This window comes from Sylvia atricapilla, chromosome 21 (assembly GCF_009819655.1).
Source record: "Sylvia atricapilla isolate bSylAtr1 chromosome 21, bSylAtr1.pri, whole genome shotgun sequence".
NCBI lineage: Eukaryota > Metazoa > Chordata > Aves > Passeriformes > Sylviidae > Sylvia > Sylvia atricapilla.
Genome location: NC_089160.1, coordinates 2049744 through 2067345, shown reverse-complemented (window position 1 = coordinate 2067345; position 17602 = coordinate 2049744). Strand labels below are relative to the sequence as shown.

General features: G+C 45.2%; 1 protein-coding gene and 1 long non-coding RNA gene across 5 annotated transcripts in view; both read left to right on the top strand.

The window, feature by feature from the left end:
• ABCB7 (ATP binding cassette subfamily B member 7) overlaps positions 1-5120 on the top strand; it is a 38955-nt gene extending 33835 nt beyond the window's left edge. The window contains exons 16-17 of one of the 4 annotated variants that reach the window (XR_010745183.1): positions 627-2033; positions 2144-5120. Coding sequence is in view for 1 of the 4 variants with exons in the window: in XM_066333917.1 (XP_066190014.1) it covers positions 627-845 (219 nt within the window). In the remaining 3 variants the exon portion in view is untranslated. Of the gene's footprint in view, positions 1-626 lie in introns of all 4 variants that reach the window. The other 3 variants (XR_010745185.1, XR_010745184.1, XM_066333917.1) reach the window with 3 other exon arrangements.
• A 783-nt stretch (positions 5121-5903) lies between these two features.
• LOC136370482 (uncharacterized) lies at positions 5904-15814 on the top strand. Its single transcript, XR_010745186.1, has 5 exons — positions 5904-6155; positions 9649-9756; positions 10162-10227; positions 13942-14105; positions 14755-15814. It is a non-coding gene; the product is annotated as an uncharacterized lncRNA (long non-coding RNA).
• Positions 15815-17602: the final 1788 nt, after the last annotated feature.

Here is a 17602-nt window from a genome sequence, read left to right as displayed (position 1 = left end):
CTGGAGGGCTGGAATTCTCATGGAATTCTCCTCTCCAACTCTTCCTTTCTGTGCTGAGAGTCAATAAATCATCTCTGCTCTGAGAACAGCCCAGAGAACTGAACTTTAGGTGGTGGTGATTGTAGTGATAAAAGCAGAGTTTACACTAATTGTTTTCAGGATTTGATCTTAGATGTGCTTTGCTTGTCTAATACAAACCCCTCTCTGTCTGCTCTTCTCTTTTAGCCTCTTCACGTGTGTCTGTTACTGAGCAAAAACAAATACACGTTTATTTTGGTACCTTCATGTGACCTTTGCAGGAGTGGTTGAACACCAGCTTCTCATATAGAGGTCCACATTTGCTTTAGATCATTCAAGTTTAGATAGTAAAGCTTTCCATGCTCTTGGGCTTTAGATTTTGTCCAGATGGACAAAAGGCACCTGCAGTCAGAGAAGAGCACAGCTCCCTGTTTTCAGCTGGCAGTGCCCACACAAGTGAGTGCATTATGCAGTCATTCCCTTGCTGTTTGAAGCTCCTCCTCATTCATAACTGCTCTAATCCAAACTGTGGATCTGTGGTCCATGGGCTGGCCTGTTCCTGAAGATGTGGGGATGTGCATTCCTGACTTCCTGCCCTTGTTTTGCAGGGTAAAGTGGCAGAACGTGGTACCCACGCAGAGCTCCTGGCAAATCCCAGCAATCTCTACTATGAGATGTGGCACACACAGAGCAGCAAAGTGCTCCACACTCACAACCACCCACCCTGGGAGGAGAGAAATAACCAGACATCCAAAGAGGAGGAAAGGAAGAAGCTGGAAGAAGAAATTATCAACAGTGTGAAAGGCTGTGGGAACTGTTCATGCTGAATAGGATCCTGGATCTTGTATAGCAGGTTAAAAAATGCACAAGAATACAGTGAAATGCAGCTCTTGTTTTTAAGTCAGCATTCAAAAACTTCTGGGTTTCGCAATTTTTGGATTTTACAGTTTCACAGAGGGACATAATTTCAACCAAAGGAGTTCTATTTTTACATCTTTAGGATTCTCTAATATTCAGTGGCATCCAGAGCAGCTGAGCTTTTTCAAAAACTTTAAACTTCTCAAGCAAGGGTGTAATTTATGGCAATTTTTAGGCATTGGTAAATTCTCCTGGTAGTCGCCTGATGTGGATTATTAAATTGTAAACAGACTTGTCCTTGATTTACATTATTTCTCATCATTGATGGTTGATAAATGCGTCATGTTTTAATTGTAATTGGGCTAATTTGAGCTCATTTGCCAGCGAGGAAGATGCCTTTTAAATTCTACAGTAGTGGTCTGGTTAAAAATCTTCCTTGCAAAGAGTAAGAACAGCCTCAACAAAATATTAGGCTTCTAGTAGCAAACTAAATATTGGAATCATCCCTCTCACCTTTCAGAAGCACCTTTCATACTGCACTATCAGGAAATGGATTGGAATTATTGTAAAGGAAAACTAACAGTATTTTTAAGTGAAAGATGAACAAATCTGAGTTCAGGATTCTGTATCATCAGCATCTGCTGTAGTAGTCAAAGCAGAATGCAGTTACTCTTTCTAGTTCAGTCATGGTCTTAGGGAGCAATTAAGATTCAATAAAGACTTCCATAAATTTCTATTATCTCATTAATGTATGAGAAAATGGCCTGGATAATGCTGAACACATTGCTGTAATAATCTCCTCGTTTCAACAGCCTAAACTTCTCCAGTGGGAGGAAACCTGAGTCTTTGGGATCTGCAGGACACTGTGGGTGTGTCAGCTCTGGGTGGGGGCTGCAGGGGTCACGGCTGGGAGAAGGTGCCAGAAGTCCAGCAGAGCCAAGGCTGAGCACATCACCAATGAACTGCTGGGATCACGGATTTGGGAAGGGAGGAAAAGCCTTGTGAGAGTAAGAGCAACTGCAGCCAGAGAGAGGAGTGGGAACATGGGAGAGCAACTGCCCTGCAGGCACGAGGGCAGGGAAGGAGGAGGGAGAGGAGGAGCTCCAGGGACTGGAGCTGAGATTCCCTGCAGCCCATGGGGGTCCATGATGGAGCAGGTAACTCCTGCAGCCCTGGAAGGAGGCCTGGATGGAGCAGAGATCCTCCTGCAGCCCTGGAAGGAGGCCTGGATGGAGCAGAGGTGCACCTGCAGCCCTGGATGGAGCAGAGATCCTCCTGCAGCCCTGGAAAAAGCCCTGGATGGAGCCAGGGGAATGTTCCCAGAGGAGGCTCTGACCCTGGGGGAAGCTCACACTGCATCAGGCTCCTGGCAGGACCCTTGGAGAGAGGAGCCTGTGGTGGAGCAGGTTTGCTGTGACCCCGTGGGACCCTCGCTGGAGCAGCCTTTTCCTGAAGGACTGCACCCTGTGGCAAGAGCCCACATGGAAAAGACACCCTGGGGCAAGGGAAGAGAATGAGGAGGAAGGAGCAGCAGGGACAACTGATGAACTGACCACAGCCTCCATTCCCCACCCCGTGCACTGCCTGGAAGGAGAGGGGAATTCTGAAGTGAAGTTGAACCTGGGAAGAAAGCAAGGATGAGAGGAAGGTGTTTTTAAGATTTTGTTTCATTTTCTCATTACCCAACTCACACTTCTAATTCACGGTAAATGAAGGTAATTTTCCCAAGTGGAGCCTGTTTTGCCCATGACAGTAATTGCTCAGTGATCTCTCCCTGTCCCTGCCTCATCCCAGGAGCTTTTCAGGAGGTTCTCTCCTCTGCCCAGCTGGGAGGGAGAGGCTGGGTGGGCACCCAGCATCCAGCCAGGGTCATCCCACCACAACAGGCTTGTATTTTTAGGCCTTGTCTCTCCAGGGAGATTCACCACCTCTTTAGCACGAGCTATCCTGGTGTAATTTTTCATCTTGAATTCAAGAATTAAAAATCTTTCTCTTGGATGCTGAAAAATAACTTTGTTATTTCTGGGGAATTACACCGGTATAATTACACTGATGTAATTACGTTTGTAAATCAGATGCAAGATTTCTCAGTGTGGGCACTAGGGAAGGGCTGAATTTGGTGCTTCTGGAAATTTAATTGCAAATAGCGTTTATTTTTTTTGTTATACCCTCCCCTACAACTAAAAATAGGAACATAACTTACAAGGAGTGAAACCTTTGCTAGTTACTTATTTTCTCTCTCTTAAAATGATGGATGAAAAAACAAACTGCCATCAATCTCCACTTAAAAATGGTTCTTAAAAGCATTTTAATTTTCATCCTTGGAGTGCAGAAGCAAAGTGCAGTCCAGTTAATGCAGTGGCAGTGCAGAATTCCAGCTTACAACCATCCCCTTATTTTCCCTAATTGTCTCCTGGTTGAGCTGCTGACAGCAGTGAGGGGCTGGAATGGTGCAGTTTCTTCCAGCTGCCAGAAATTGCAAAAATTTATTGAGAAACTTATTTATGAGGAATCTCCCTTTCCTGCATCATGACAAACCCCAAACTGTGGCTCTTACCCTGCTCTGCAAGAGCTCATTTTTGGAATTAATCTATCTGCTGTTCATGTAGCAGGTAATGGGCAAAGGCAAGAAATAGTAATAGTTCAGTCCTAAGATTGTTTTCCTTTTGGCCCAGAGATGAAAAGTTACTCTGGTCTGAAATAATGGAGGGAAAGGGGTTTTCTAAATGAAAGTTTTCCATGTTCCAGAGCTTGGACATCCCAGAAGTCCTGACAGGGTGCACAGAACTGAGAATTGTCTGCGAAATGTCTGGAGTCAAAAGGCACTTTTAATGCCGAGTTTGATTGTGTTTGTGAGGGACAATTTCAGATGAAAGCTGATGGGTTTTATCACTGGGATGGACTTTGCAAGGACCGAGTGTCTTGGGCATTATAGGTTTGGACTGAGGATGGTTTTCAGGTGGTAAATGCCAGGAATGAGCAATAATTGTGTAAATATGTAGGGTTTGGTGCAGCTCTAAGGCCATTACCTGTCTCTGCCATCCTTGTGGTGCCAGTGGATGTGCTGCAGCTCTGTCCAACTTCAAATGGAATGACAGGAAAGAACTCTGGACAAAGGCAGTTCCTAAAACAAGAGGCCACTCATACAGCAGAATCTGTGTTTTAAAGAGCTGCAGAGAGTTTCTGGAGATGACTGAGAACTTTCCCATGTCATGGAATTGCTGGATAAACATTCCTGGCTCGGTGGTGGCTGTGTAGGTTTGAATTGCTGTGGAGAAGCAGCAGCAATACTGAGTGAGTCTCCTGTCTGCTGCAAAGTCAAACTTGTGCTCTCTTCATTTTTTTTTTTCATTTAAATTTAGATGTTTTATTCCTGTCCTGTGAGTCCAGAGTGTCGCTAGTGAAGCAGATGCTCAAAGCACTGAATGGGAGAGTGGCTTTGGAGAGACTCATTGACCCTTAGGACATTCTGCCTGGCACCTCTCAGGAAAGCCTTTCAATTCTCACAGGAACACATTGATTTGGGAGCTCTCTCCTGGCCTCAGTGGATCTTGGTAATTCTGCTCTGCTGCAAACTGAAACATCCCTTTTCTAAGCAGCAGCTTTTCATATTCTGGACTTACAGCTGGTTGTTTTTCAAAATTCAAGTTATCTACTCCCATTATAAAATCTTTGCCTGCAATTTTAGAGTAGAAAAAGACATTTCATTTTTTTCTTCATTTTCTGTTTCTCGAGGAAATGTGTTTGTAGAAAGTGGACATTAAAAAGGGGCTGCTGCTCGCAGTGTGTAGTGATCTGTTAACTGTGAATTTACAAAAATCAATCCTAATTCCCATGTAAAAACTTTTTAGGCTCAGGATATCAAGTCACAACACACAAAATTTGGGTTATTTTAACCTCCAATTTAGGAAACTTAATGAGTTACTGGCAGGGAGGTTGAGCTTTTTCCAAGTGGATGCTCAAAGCTTACTCCTTGCAGATGATGCCTCAGGTTATCTCAGCTCCTCTGTTCCATGGAGTTATAGTTACCTACATCTCTCAACACCGAGATTTTGTTGAAGTTTCTTTTCAGAATGGAAATGCAAATGTACAGGAAGGTGATGTGTTCCAGAACAACACAGAAAGCTCTGTTGAGATGAGATTGTGTAACCCTTCCCCTGGAAGACTCCTTACCCCGACTCTTGTCCTTCATCTGCGTGTAGATAATTCTTACTAAATAAAGGATTTATCTTTGTGAATAGAAATGGCTGTCTTGTCACAACGGCTCCTTCAGCTTTGCAGCAGATTCCCAGAGGAAACAGTCATTGCCATGGAATGTGAGCCTTCATTCAGCAATTGTTTGTGGTGCTTGGTGGTGCCAGTGCAGCTGGTAACCAATCCCAGGGTGTGGGTTGGCATAAGGTGACTGAATTCCAGGTGATCCGTCAGGTAAGTCCATGGATCACACGTGGATCCTGTTCCCACTCAGCTTTCACAGCCCTGCATTTGTGTGTGGAGCTGCAGAACCAGGTGAGGGGCCCGTGTTGGCTGCATCCCCTTGTGGGAATGAATGTGGCTGTGAGAACCTGACTGCTCCTTGCTTTAAAACACTCGTGTTTCTATAAATGTAAACTCTTAACGTGTGCTCAGTCCAAGCAGAGCAGTTTTAAGAATCTGCTTGAGCTCTTGACATTGCAATCAGTGGATTTCGACTTGCAGCTATAGCTCGTTATCAAAGCAGAATGCAGGGGAAATTATTATTATTAATAATAATTACTGCACTGCACTGTGTTGGTCTGAGCCACAACAGCCACTGTCCTGCTGTCACTGTCCTCTGTCACTGAGTGTGGTTGTGCACAGGGCATGGTGAGGGATGGATGGGAGATCCTAGAGCAGCCTGGGGTGTTTCAGGTCTGACTGGATGGACTTTCAGCTGTTGTCCTTTAAGTGTTCATTTGTTCTGCCTTTAAATCCTGTAATGGTACAGTTCAGAAGTGCTCCATAAGTGTTATTAATGGAATGGTCATGTCATGGATGGAAGAGCAGAAGAGGCAAATTGTAGATAGATATATAATAATCTATAGAACAGATAGAATTCATCTACTTCTTGACTTCAGTGGATAAATCTGATGTCTTTATAAGAAAATCCTTAAATGGTTTGTTTTTGAAAACTATCTTTTAAATTCCTCCCAGGTGACTTTTGACCAGCTTCTGCAGATGTTGGGACTAAACTCAGAGAGCAGCCTTACCTAGCCTGGAAAACCAGCAGAAACCTTGAGAGAGGACTTCTCCAGAGGCAGGTCTGCAGGCTGGCGTGTGGGATCTCCTTCAGACAAGGAGTGTCAGTTGTACTAAATTGCACATTGGATTTATTAGTTAAAAGAAAAAGAGCCAAAACGCTTTACTGGTGTCTTTGGGCAGAATTTAAAGCAGTATCCCTAAAGCTGAAAGAGTCGTGTAACATTTCAGCTCCCCCACATTCATTTCCAGTTTCTAATGCCCTTTATAAAACTGTCAAGTAAAGCATTTTAAGTCACACCAACATAAACTTGTAAAGCTCTCAGCCTTGTGCTGGAGAGGGAAAAGGAGACAAGTTCTTCCATAATGGAGAGAGGAATAAAGAGTCTGGAGCAGAACACATCAGGTTGGGTTATGTTTGAGTGCCTTGTGCAGGGCTCTGCAAGGGTCAAGTGAAGATTTTACTGCCCTTGTGCACACACCAACAAATATTTAGAAAAGTGCAGGTTGAACAGATGAAAAGTTTCCATATTACACTTGTTAGAGAAGATGGAATGTGGGGGTCAGTCTGTAACTGGGAGGGAACCATTCCAGAACAGCAATGGAGGAATTAGAGAATGGACCGTGAGCTTTTAAAACATGGAAATACACATTTATGTGTTTGCTCACAGAGTTGTACAAATCTTTATTTCTTCAGTGAATTGAAAAATCTTCCTGGCTTTTGAAGAACACAGATAAAAGATTCAGCTTATTTACAATTAAAACCAGGGAATGTTCTCTGGGGAAAACAGTGTTTGCAGAATCTGTAAAAGGTGATGAGTGATATCGCGTGTCGAAGCTGCTACTTGTGATTGCAGGAACGTAGGATACTTGGCAGGATCCAAGGGAGGGGGAAGAGCACAAGGCACAAGTATTTTAGGCTGGAGTTGTTCCTTCTGCCTTGTGGAAATTGCTTCACTTCAAAGCCCACACAGGGACTGTGCTGGTAACACACACACACAGTGTTTCTGAAGTCTGTGGGGTAAAAATTAATGACCTGATGTTGCACAGTACAGTGACTTCTTATTTTATAAAAACCAATATTTTATTTTACAGTAGTTAAATGTCAGAGGAAGGGAAATGCAGAGTGGTGAGCTTGGGTTAGTGGGGAAGGAAGATTTTCTCTCCTCCTTAGACATGACCTTACCTTGTGCCTCCTCTTCCTCCCTCTGCCCTTATTGGGGCTGTAATTCCATAACTCTCCCTAAAACGTGTCCTCTCTACAAACTGAAGGAAGCATTAGCTTTATCCCACGTGTTCTGTGCAGAGGTGCTGCCTCCAAAGGTGACCTCAGTGGAGTGGGACACTGAAGGCTCCTGTGCTGCCTTTGCACCTCTGTAGCCAGAGTCTTGCAGGGAGGTTTGTTCAGTGAAATGCTGCTTGGGGAGCTGTGTCACAGCCTCTGCATGTTCCAGTTTGGGCTTCACCTGAAACAGCTGGGGCTCAGGTGTTACTGGGCTTCTCCAGGTCTCTCATTTTCAGCAGCATGTCTGGGTGAGGTAGCTGTGCTTCCAAAATGCTCAGGGAGCTTTGCAGACAGCACACGATTCCCACAGCATGGAAAGATCCATTTGAATGAAAAATCAGTGTTTGCCAGAACTCTGTTTGGTGCAGCAAACCTGGCTGCTGAAGGTGTGTTTGGGTGCTGTGCTGCTGTAATATGAGTAGCAATTGCATTCAGTCTTCTGCTTTTGTATTCCCTGGAATTTTTGATGTTAAAAATCTCCAGCTGACCACAGAAACCTTCTGTCACCAAATGTAGAACACCATGGCTAAAACATTAGCTCCTGAAGAGCAGCATGAGCAAGATTTAGCCCATTAAGTAGGTTTTTAATAGTTGCTGTTGCCTGAACTATGCTCCCAGCAAAACTGGTAGTTGGAATTTCCAGCAGTTAGTGAATTCTCAAATCAAAATACGTTGTACCAAAAGTGTCTGAAAGTTGCTTAAATATCCCTAAGACTTTGTGCGACTTCTGTCCTAGATTTGTATATGAATTATTTAATTCTACCAGATTTAGGTGGATATTTTCATGATGCAATGGCATCAAGCTGGGAAGAATTTATTGGCACAGCAGCCGTGTGTCCAGCACGTGCTGGTGTGTTTCCAACACTTGGTGTCTTCCCTGAGGAGATGTGTGTGTGATTCACAGATGAGTAACACTCTCAGCTCCTAATTCATATAGGAAATGCCACACCATCCATGGATGTATAAATGTACTGAGTACGTCCAGTGAAAAGGGAACAGAAGCTGGGCTGCAGTACTGAAATGATTTCCTGATGGAAATGGGCCAGGAATCATTGACAGCAAGTCAAATGCAAATAACACTTGTGAAAACAAAAGGGAAACATAAAAAAAAATACTTTTTAGTGGATGATCAGCTCTGGAAGCTGAAAAAAAGTGAGTTTTGTTGATTATTTTATGGGATTTGTTTAATTTAATTGAAGGCCCTAAACTTTCTAACTGTTTTTTAGCCTGCTGGGAAGCAGTCAAGTTCTAGCAAATAAATGCCCATGTGATTTCAGTAGGTATCTAGAAAAGCAGATGCTCCAAATGGCTGTTTTCAGACTTGATACCAGAGTCTCTGTGGAAATTCCTTCAGTGGGATATAAGCTCACATCTAATGGCAGCCCCTGATTTAGGCCAAAGCTGCTTTACTGACACTCGGGCCGTCCTATGGAGATCCCGCTCTAGCTGGAAACCACACGGACTTTCACAGCCCATAAATCCCGTGCAATACATCTCTTAAGTCCTTTACTCAAAGGAATGTTAAGCTCTTTTACTAAATCTGCAAATTACAGCTCCTTGACAACCCCGAGTTTACAGTCTGACAGCTCACGTCATCAGTCGGAACGGGATGAGCGGAGTCACGGCAGCATTGCTTGCTGCTGACTTGCAGGGATCTGCTAATAACAATCCACTGGAAAATGTTGGAAAGCTGTGACAGCCTGGGAATGGTTTGTGACATCTGTTAAACACACTTGTTTTTATTCCTACTGACTGCGGCAAGATCAAGCAATATTTCGTGGGAAAGGGGTGGTTGTGTTCCAAAGCAGGAGCCAACAGCTATCATCCAGGTGGATTTCTATACAAATGACCACATCCCAATACCTGAGCCAGATTAAAAAGAAGTTTCTCAACAGATTGTCCCTCCCTGACAGCGGGAGGTAATGAAGTGCGACAGTGGCCTGTGAACTGTGCAGGAGCAGGAGCTGGAGGAGGCTGCTGAGTGCCTTGGGGTGCCCCACTCTGGCTGCGTGGGCAGTGAACACTCACTAATGGCCTCATGGTTCAGAGCAGCTCAGCCCTGACTTAAACTGAAATGGGCAGTGGCAGGAGAGCTGTAAACTCACAGGGGCACCAGTGTCATCTGAGGAGCTCACACGAGGCACGAGTGTGAGCAGCCAAGGAGAAGAGCTGTGTCTTTCCAAAGAAGACTCCCTGGATGAGTCAGTTGTGCCCTGTGACTGAATATAGGGTTCCTTGCAGTGCAGTGAAGTTTATGGTATGTTTTGTAGGCATCATCTACTCGTTTTAAGACACACTTGGCCTGAAGTTCTTTCTGAACTGCTGTAAGACCTGTGGGAGTGATGGCACAGGAACTGAAGCAAACATTGGTTTAGCAGGTAATGGCAGCATAGCCACTCAATCCAGCCAGTGCTGCCCTTTAAAACAGGTGCAGAAAAGCTGTACCATGGCTGTAGAAAAAGCTGTACTTCCTGAAACACCCAGCTGTTGCCAACACAGGTTTTGAATCTCAGACCCAGTTTTGGCAGCAGAGGTGGGCAGTGGCTTTGAGTGTGGTAATGAGTACAAAGGGAAGGCCTTGGCACTGTCTGAGTGCTGAGTTACTGTTCAGCCAGAGGTTATCTGGGCCAGTGACAGGCTGGGATCAGCCTGGCTGAGGCTGATTGAAGTATTTGGTTACCCACTGGCTAAATATCCATGAACAGAAGAAATTAAATAATGGTTATTTTAAAAACTCACACCCACCTAAAAGATAAAATCTAACGCTCCCATTTTTTCCAAAGGCTTCTCCAGCAGTCTGTGATTCCAAGGACTCCACACACCTTCCCACCAGCCTTGGGGCTGACAAGGTATGAGAACAATATCATCTATAAATCCTCAATCTTGAAGGTCTTCTCCCACCTAAACACTTCTGTGATTCCATGCTTTTATTATCTATAAACTGGCTAGGACAAATAAGGGGCAAGTTTGATGCAAGCAGGGTCTGTTTACCTAAACCCTGGTGTTTCAACCCACTGAAAACTGAGTGTTTTATGCTTGGGAAGTGCAGAAGTGAATCCTTCAAATGTGTGTGTCCTTTTCTATAAGAGTTGCCACAAGTCCTCTGTGAACACCTGCAGCCAAGTCCATTGGTTACACACACCTTGACACCATCTTATTGCTGAGGAGCAGGAACAAGGTAAGGAAATGCTCCCACAACTGAGAATATCTGTTTGTCCTAGAAGGGAGATCTCTAAAAATACCCAGACCAGCCTAGATGAGTGTCTGTGGATCTCAGAATCTTGAGACTGCCATCACAAAGGACTCAATAAAAAGGTTGGAAATGGAGAGGCTGCTGCAAGTCCCGTGGATAATTGCCTGGCTCCGTGTGCCGCGCACGGGAAGGTCACTTCACACAGGCACTGCAATTACCTCCTGGACAAATGGAAAATGAAATTGCAACCTTGTGTGTGATTGCCAAGAAGACAACCCGAAGTGCTGGCTATGAGCAGAACCTGTGCCCTCGGCGTGGCAGGAAAGCTGGCACTGTTCTCCCTGGAAACAATGCATTTGAAAACGTCCATCTTTGAAAGCGTGCCCTTTCAAAGTGTCCACTGAAAGATGATGAGCTGCTAAGTGTTTACAGTGGTTTCTGCAGCTTTCAGTCCAACAGAGAACTCTCATCACCTGAGACCTCCCAGGGAAGCTAAAATTCAGACCGAGTTTAAGCAGAGCCCAAGCTGACAGCAGATACAGGGCTTAGCTACAGGATGCATTGGAGAGGGATTGAATGGTCCTGTGCTGTCAGGGATGGAGTAATCACTGAATATGTGGGGTTTGGGTTTGGTTTTTTTCCCTTTTTATTATTCAAATTAGGGGCAAGAAAAAAAAAATCAGTATAGCAGCACTGTGCTGCCCAGAGTGTGTGGGTTTCAGAGGATGCAGAGGTGGAAATCCTGTCCTGTTGAAGGCAGAGACAGAGGATTGAATTTGCAGCATTTTTTCTGAAAAAAATTCACTGACAGATTATGAATTACAAGTTTTTTAAAAAAAGCCTTGGTTTGTAATCAGTCAGCATGCAAAAAAAAAAACTCCTTTAGTTTTAACTTCACTCTTAATTATGGGGAAAGTAGTGAGGGATGCAGGAAGTACCTTTAATTTGTACTTCCTGTCATGTTTCTTTGTCTTGTTGAGAGCAAACATTTGGCTTAAGGAAGATTTGCACAGGTGTAAAGCTTTCCTTGTATGAATATTTAAACAAATGGGGGTCTGTCACTGAACTGCAGTTTAGTAATTTTTTTTTTTACCAGGCTTTGCTGGGTTGGGAAAGCATTTCTTCTGTTAGGCTACAAAATAAAAGGATTTATCCTTAAAATAAATTAATCAAAAATCTCTTGTGAAAATGCTGAAGCTAAGTGGAAGGTTTCCAGAAAAATCGAACATTATTATGATTTTTTTAAAAGTGTGTGTAAAATAATCCAGTCTTCCAAAAAGATACTTGAAGTTGTTTGGATAGAGTTGGCATCTGCCAGAGTCGAGTCACACATAAGATAACATGATTGACCATTTTTGGCATGGGATGGGCTAAATTGGCTCATCTGTTGGCTGTCAGTCTCTCCTGAATTAAATCCAACGCTTTGTAGGCACGTTTCCATCTGGTTAAGTTTAGGACTCAAGCTGTTTATATATTAAAAAAAAAAAAAAAAAGTATTTTGTACCAATAACAATTTCTAGAAAAAGGGTTTTGCTTATGTTCCATTTTGAAACTATTTCGTTTTCTTTCCTGGTTAAAATAACCTCCTGAAGAGTGAAAAGAAGATGTGCCCATGTATTATGTTAAGACCCTTGAAACATGCAAATAAAATGGAAAGAAATTAAAAAATTTATATGTACATATTTAAATATATGTATATATGCATGCATATCATTCTGTAATATGTGACTCCTCTAAATTGGAAAACCAGATTTTAAGTCTGCTAATATTTTAACCATGTGCATTAGGAAAGGAGGATGAATACATGCTGTTACACTCACATTGAGTCTTTCTAAGATTGGCCTTGCATTATTTTTATTCTGAATATTCGCCATCTGGCACTGGGAGCTGCAGTATTTAGTGCCACAAATAATAATGAAAAATATGGTAATAGCTCGTGATACTTTAACGTAAAAATATAAGACAGAGGGTATGAAGCTCTGGGCGTATGATCTTACAGCTGCCAAAGCATGTTGTTCTCTCTGCCCTTGTTTTCCATAAATGAGTCTTTGATTGGAGACAGCAGCAGTAATGGGAAAGTCATTGGTTAATGCACATTAATGAAACTGCGTTACTGGAGTTAATGAACTACAGTCCTTAAGAAAAATGAGCAGGGAAAACGCCAGGGCTTGTGCTGTTGTGTTCAGGTAGCTGTGGCTGCACCCAAGACACACCAGGGAAATGTCTTTGACTCCAGATTCACCCAACAGAAGCCTCTGTCTTTTTCACATCAGACAAACCCCAGAGAAATGCCTGAACTTTAAAGGAAATTGCCTTTTCCTTCACTTCCCCCCCCCTCATCAATACAATGAGGAGACTGTTGCATATTCAGCAAAGCTGTTGTTCTTGCTGCAGTTCAATTGCATAATTAGATGGGCCTTAAAGAGAGCTGAACCTCAGTGATTGTGCAGGCTGAAGCAGAGGTGGGCCCAACTCAGGGAATTCACCGAGGTGAATTGCAAATCTGCTCATGGAATATACCCAGGTGAGCTGCAGACCAGCTCAGGGAACTTACTGAGGTGTGGGCGCTTCAGGAAAACAGTTCCAGGATGTTTGGGTTCAAGGCGAGCAGGCATTTCCTGACTGTTCCTTTCAGAGAACACAGCAATTTACCTTTATGGTTTCTGTAAGGCTGGGTTTATTTTTGAAATCTGGCCAAGAAGCTCTAGGGATGGCAAAGAGCTCTGTGGGCATGAACATCAACCCCTTCCACCAGCTTTGCTCTGTGAGACCTCTGCTCACCACTGCAGCATCCCCTGCACTTGAAACAAGAGTGAAAAGCACAAGGTGCCTCTGGGCACGAAGAGTTTCATGTTTGTTAAAGAAAGGAAGTCATTTATTATAGAACACTACAAGTAACAGCTCCAGCCACAATAAACAGGGCTTGGCTCTGCTGGTCGGTGCAGCTTCCCCAGGAGAGCCACAGTGCAATGGGAAGGATGGAATTGCAAAACAGAATTTGAGTTTCCAGCTGTTACCAAAGAGTCCTGGGCAGCCCTTTGGGCTGTGCCATCTTCACCCAGCAGTCCCAGGTGCCACCAGCTTGGCCAAAGCACCAACTGGCTTTGAACCCTGGGATACCAGAAACTGCCCTGCACCTCTGCAGTTCATCCTTGCCCAGGTCATGGATTTTGTGCCCGTGAGAAATCGCCAGTGAATCCAGAGCAGTTTGTGACTCTGTCCTGTCCTGATCCCTTTGCCTTCTCCAGGTTTTGTTCCAACCTGTGCTCTGGCTCACTGCAAATACACCAGGCCACGCTTGAGACTTTTTGGTTGTTACTGGTTGCTTTTCTCCTTCCCTTTTTTTCCTCTTTCTCCCCTGCTAATCCAGTCAGCTCCCCTGAAGTGGCCGAGGTTGTTATTCCTGCCAAGGGAAGGAGGGCACACAGAGCCTTCTGTCCACAGAGCGCTCGCCTTGGCCCAGGCACACATGGCAGCTTTCCTTTCCTCCTGCTCAGAAGACACCAGTAATGAGGGGTTGGCCCATGGAAACCGGTAAGAGAAATGCACAGTTTAAGGAAGACTTACAATATAAAACTGAAATGTTGGGAGGAAGGTGGGAGGAGAAATGAAGGAACAGGCAGGGACAGATTTGGGGGCTCAGAGCCCATTGGCAGCACAGTTGAATGGGGCCAGGGGAGTCTCAGAGGCTGTGACCCTGCTGGAGCTGCCTGATTTGAATGGGGAGGTTTTTAGCCTTGTGAGGCAGGGCTGGGTGTCTTTTGGGTGTTTGGTGGAGCAGGGAGCCTGTCAAAGAATGGAGAGACCTGGAAACTCCTCTGGGACCTTCCCCGTGTCCTGTCCTGCCACAGCTCTGTCAGGCCCCTTGGAAATTTGTCCTTCCAAAGGTCAGTGACAGCCTTGAGCATCTGCTGGGTGTGTGTGGAACGTGGGGGCAGAGAGAAGGTGTGCACTAAACATCAGCTCTGCTCCTGCAGCTGCTCGCAGCCAGCGCTGCGGGAGGGGATGCCAACAGCCCGGGACACTGGGGAGTCTGTGTGCAGCCGGGGCTCAGCCTGCACTGCTGCTCTGGGTGGGCTGGGATGGTTTTCTGACAAAGCTGTGGGGCTTGTCAGGTGTGCCACAGAGGAAGGGAGAAACTCAGTGTGTGTAGTTCGTGCTCCCAGCTTTGTTTCTTCTTCAGGAATCGCTTCAGCCTCAGTAAGAAGGACTCACAGTTTGCAGGCTCAGCGTCATTTCCCACAGCACATGGGTGGTTTTGAATTGCACACCAGAACCTGGGAAGGAGAGAAGGGGAGTCAAAACCTCATCCTGCCTCCTGGAGTGCTTCTGATTCTGCCAATGTTACACTGTTCTTGTTCAGAAGTTGGTCCTGGAAGTCTGAGAGAGCGGGGAAGAAATCCTCTCCAGCTGTTTGTGGTAGAGTGGGATAGGAGGGTCACATCTCCTGCCACTCTGCTTTTGTAAGGCTGAGTTTATAAGGTTCATAACATCTGGGCAGCTTTCTGCTTGAACCATGCTTTACCAGGTTCACACAGGAATGCAGGATTTGAGATCTTCTGAAAATCCCATTTGTGTTCTACTTGTGCCATGGGCAAACCAGAATCCTCTGGTGAACGCCTGCCTCTGAGGTGCTGTGTATGGCAGAAATTAATTGGGCCACAGAAAAATAAGGATTTGACTTGTATTAGGTGTGCTGCAGTGAGGCTCCCATGAATCTGGAAAAAAAAAAAAAAAAAAGGAATGATGAAAAAAAGAAGGAATGGTAGAAAATGGGCACTTGGAGACCTGGAAACCACCATGGCATTGGCCTCTTGTCATAACCCAGGTTCTTTTTTCTTAGACTGACTCCTGCTTCCTAGAGAGACCAGCAGGCAGAGGCTCCTGGCATTTATCCATGTCTGGGCACATGGATTGTGTGTGAAGACAGCTGGAAGGCTGGGACAGATGTGAATGTCTGATCTGCTCCGTGGTTCAGGCTGCAGTGAATGATCATGCTGCTGGCTACAGCAGTGGAGCTGCAAGGAGGGGACAGGAGAACAGCAGGGCTGGGCTGGCATCACAACCACCCCTGGCTCAGGGGCTGCCCATCCCCTCCTGCCAAAAGGAGCTTTCTTAGCACCTTGTTCTCACACCTGTGAGCCTCTATTCGACAGCCTGGAAAATGAACACCCTGCCAAGGTGGGTGGATGTGCTTCCATCACATCAGTGCCCCTTCCACATCTGTCTGTGGCAGTACATGAAAAAAAAAAAAAAAATCACAGTGCACAGAGTGATAATTTTTCAGCTTGCCTGAGATGCTGTGCAGAACTTTATGCTGCCTATCGATCCCTATTGTGGTGGTTCTGTAATTGAAGGACCTTCAATGAGCAGCGTGGATAAGTGGAACTAAAGGTATTATATTGTTTCACAGCCCCAAGGATAATCTTTGAGCCTTATGTTTGTGTTCCCTTTAAAACACAGCACTTAAATAAATACCTGGCTTGTCTTTCTAAACTGGATCCAGGTGCAAGGCTCACTTAATTGAACGTGTCTTTTAATCTCCACCAAGGCCCTCCCCAGGTTTATCTCTAATCTTATCTCGGTGATTATACTCAGATGATTGCCATCACCTCCAGCACACAGCTGCAGTGTGGCACCTTCCCCAAAGGCACGGGCAGCACTTGGGTGGGTCTGACCAGGTGCTTCTGGCCACGTTATTCCTGTCCTGGGAGGTGCCTCAGCAGAAGAGCTGCCAAATCTGCTTGTGTGTGCCTTTGGTGGCACTTTTGAAGGGCACAGCCCCTGTGTGAGGTTGCTGAGGGCAAAACCCGCCCCCAGCTCATTTGGAAAGCAGTTCATGACCACCATGCACCTGCGTGTTTATTTTAGTGAGCACTGCCAGGTGTGCTGTCACCATCTCACCTGACCCTGAGTAATTACTTATTTATATGACTCCAATCTTTCTGCCAAGAAAATGACAGGGGAGTGAAACAAAATGCAGCATTAGGAACCTGCAAAGGTCTAGCCACTAAAGTGTGTGATTCCCACAGCAGTTTGGTGAGGCTGGAGAGGAAAACCATCACTTGGCATAGGACTGGGAAGTGCTACTTCCCAGGAACTAAGACACCACCTCACTCTGTGGCCTTGGTGAAATCATTTACTGCTGGTCTCAGTTCCTACACCCCTTCAAGTGTGTGCCCTGACACAGTGGGAATGAATAATTCATTCATGTGTGATGTATGGCATGTCCTGGCCCTGGGTACTGCTGTTAATGAAGAAAAAAATGAGCTTAGTTCCTTATTTTGCAGTGCTGAAGCTTCATGTGTAAAGTGCTCTGAATTCAGAGAGCATTCCATATGTTGCCCTATGTTCCTGTTTTCTTACTGCATGGAGGAGAGTCTCTGCTGCTGTGGGAACAAGGACTAAAGTGCTCGATGCTTTAGTGTTTTAGCCACAGAATTAGCTAATCGATTTTTAGACTGTACGTGTTGTTTAAGATGAAAAAGCAGTAAACTCAAGCGATAACTTAGGACTAGAAGCCTCTTTTAAACAGCACGGTGAACTTAAATAAACCTAAAGGCTGAACAGGTGTGTCTGCTTTGCCTTCTATTTGCTAAACCACGCTGCTGATTCAGGAGATGAAAGTTTCCTCCAGTCCCCAGTGCAGAAACTCCGGCCACGGTGCACATGTGAGTGTGTCACACACGGGACTGGGGGTCCTGCGACAAGGGGAGGATATTATCAGCTCACACACTCCGGAGATGTTGGCTCCTGCCTGGACTGTTTGTTGCCCTCCTGCTCGGCAAAAAGCAGCGTCTGGTGCGTCCCTGCCTTCCCTCTGCGTGCCTGGCATCTCGGCAAGTCCCCAGCCATCCTGAGATGAGGCGGCCTCCTCCCGGCAATGGGCATCTGAAGGTAAACCACCGCTTTAGACGCTGTTATTAATAACGCGATGATGCAAATCGATCAGAAAAGCTGCCGCAAAGCCCTAAGGTGGTTCCCATACCCGCTGGGGAGAATTAAGCCAGATGGGCAGCGCTGGGAGCGAG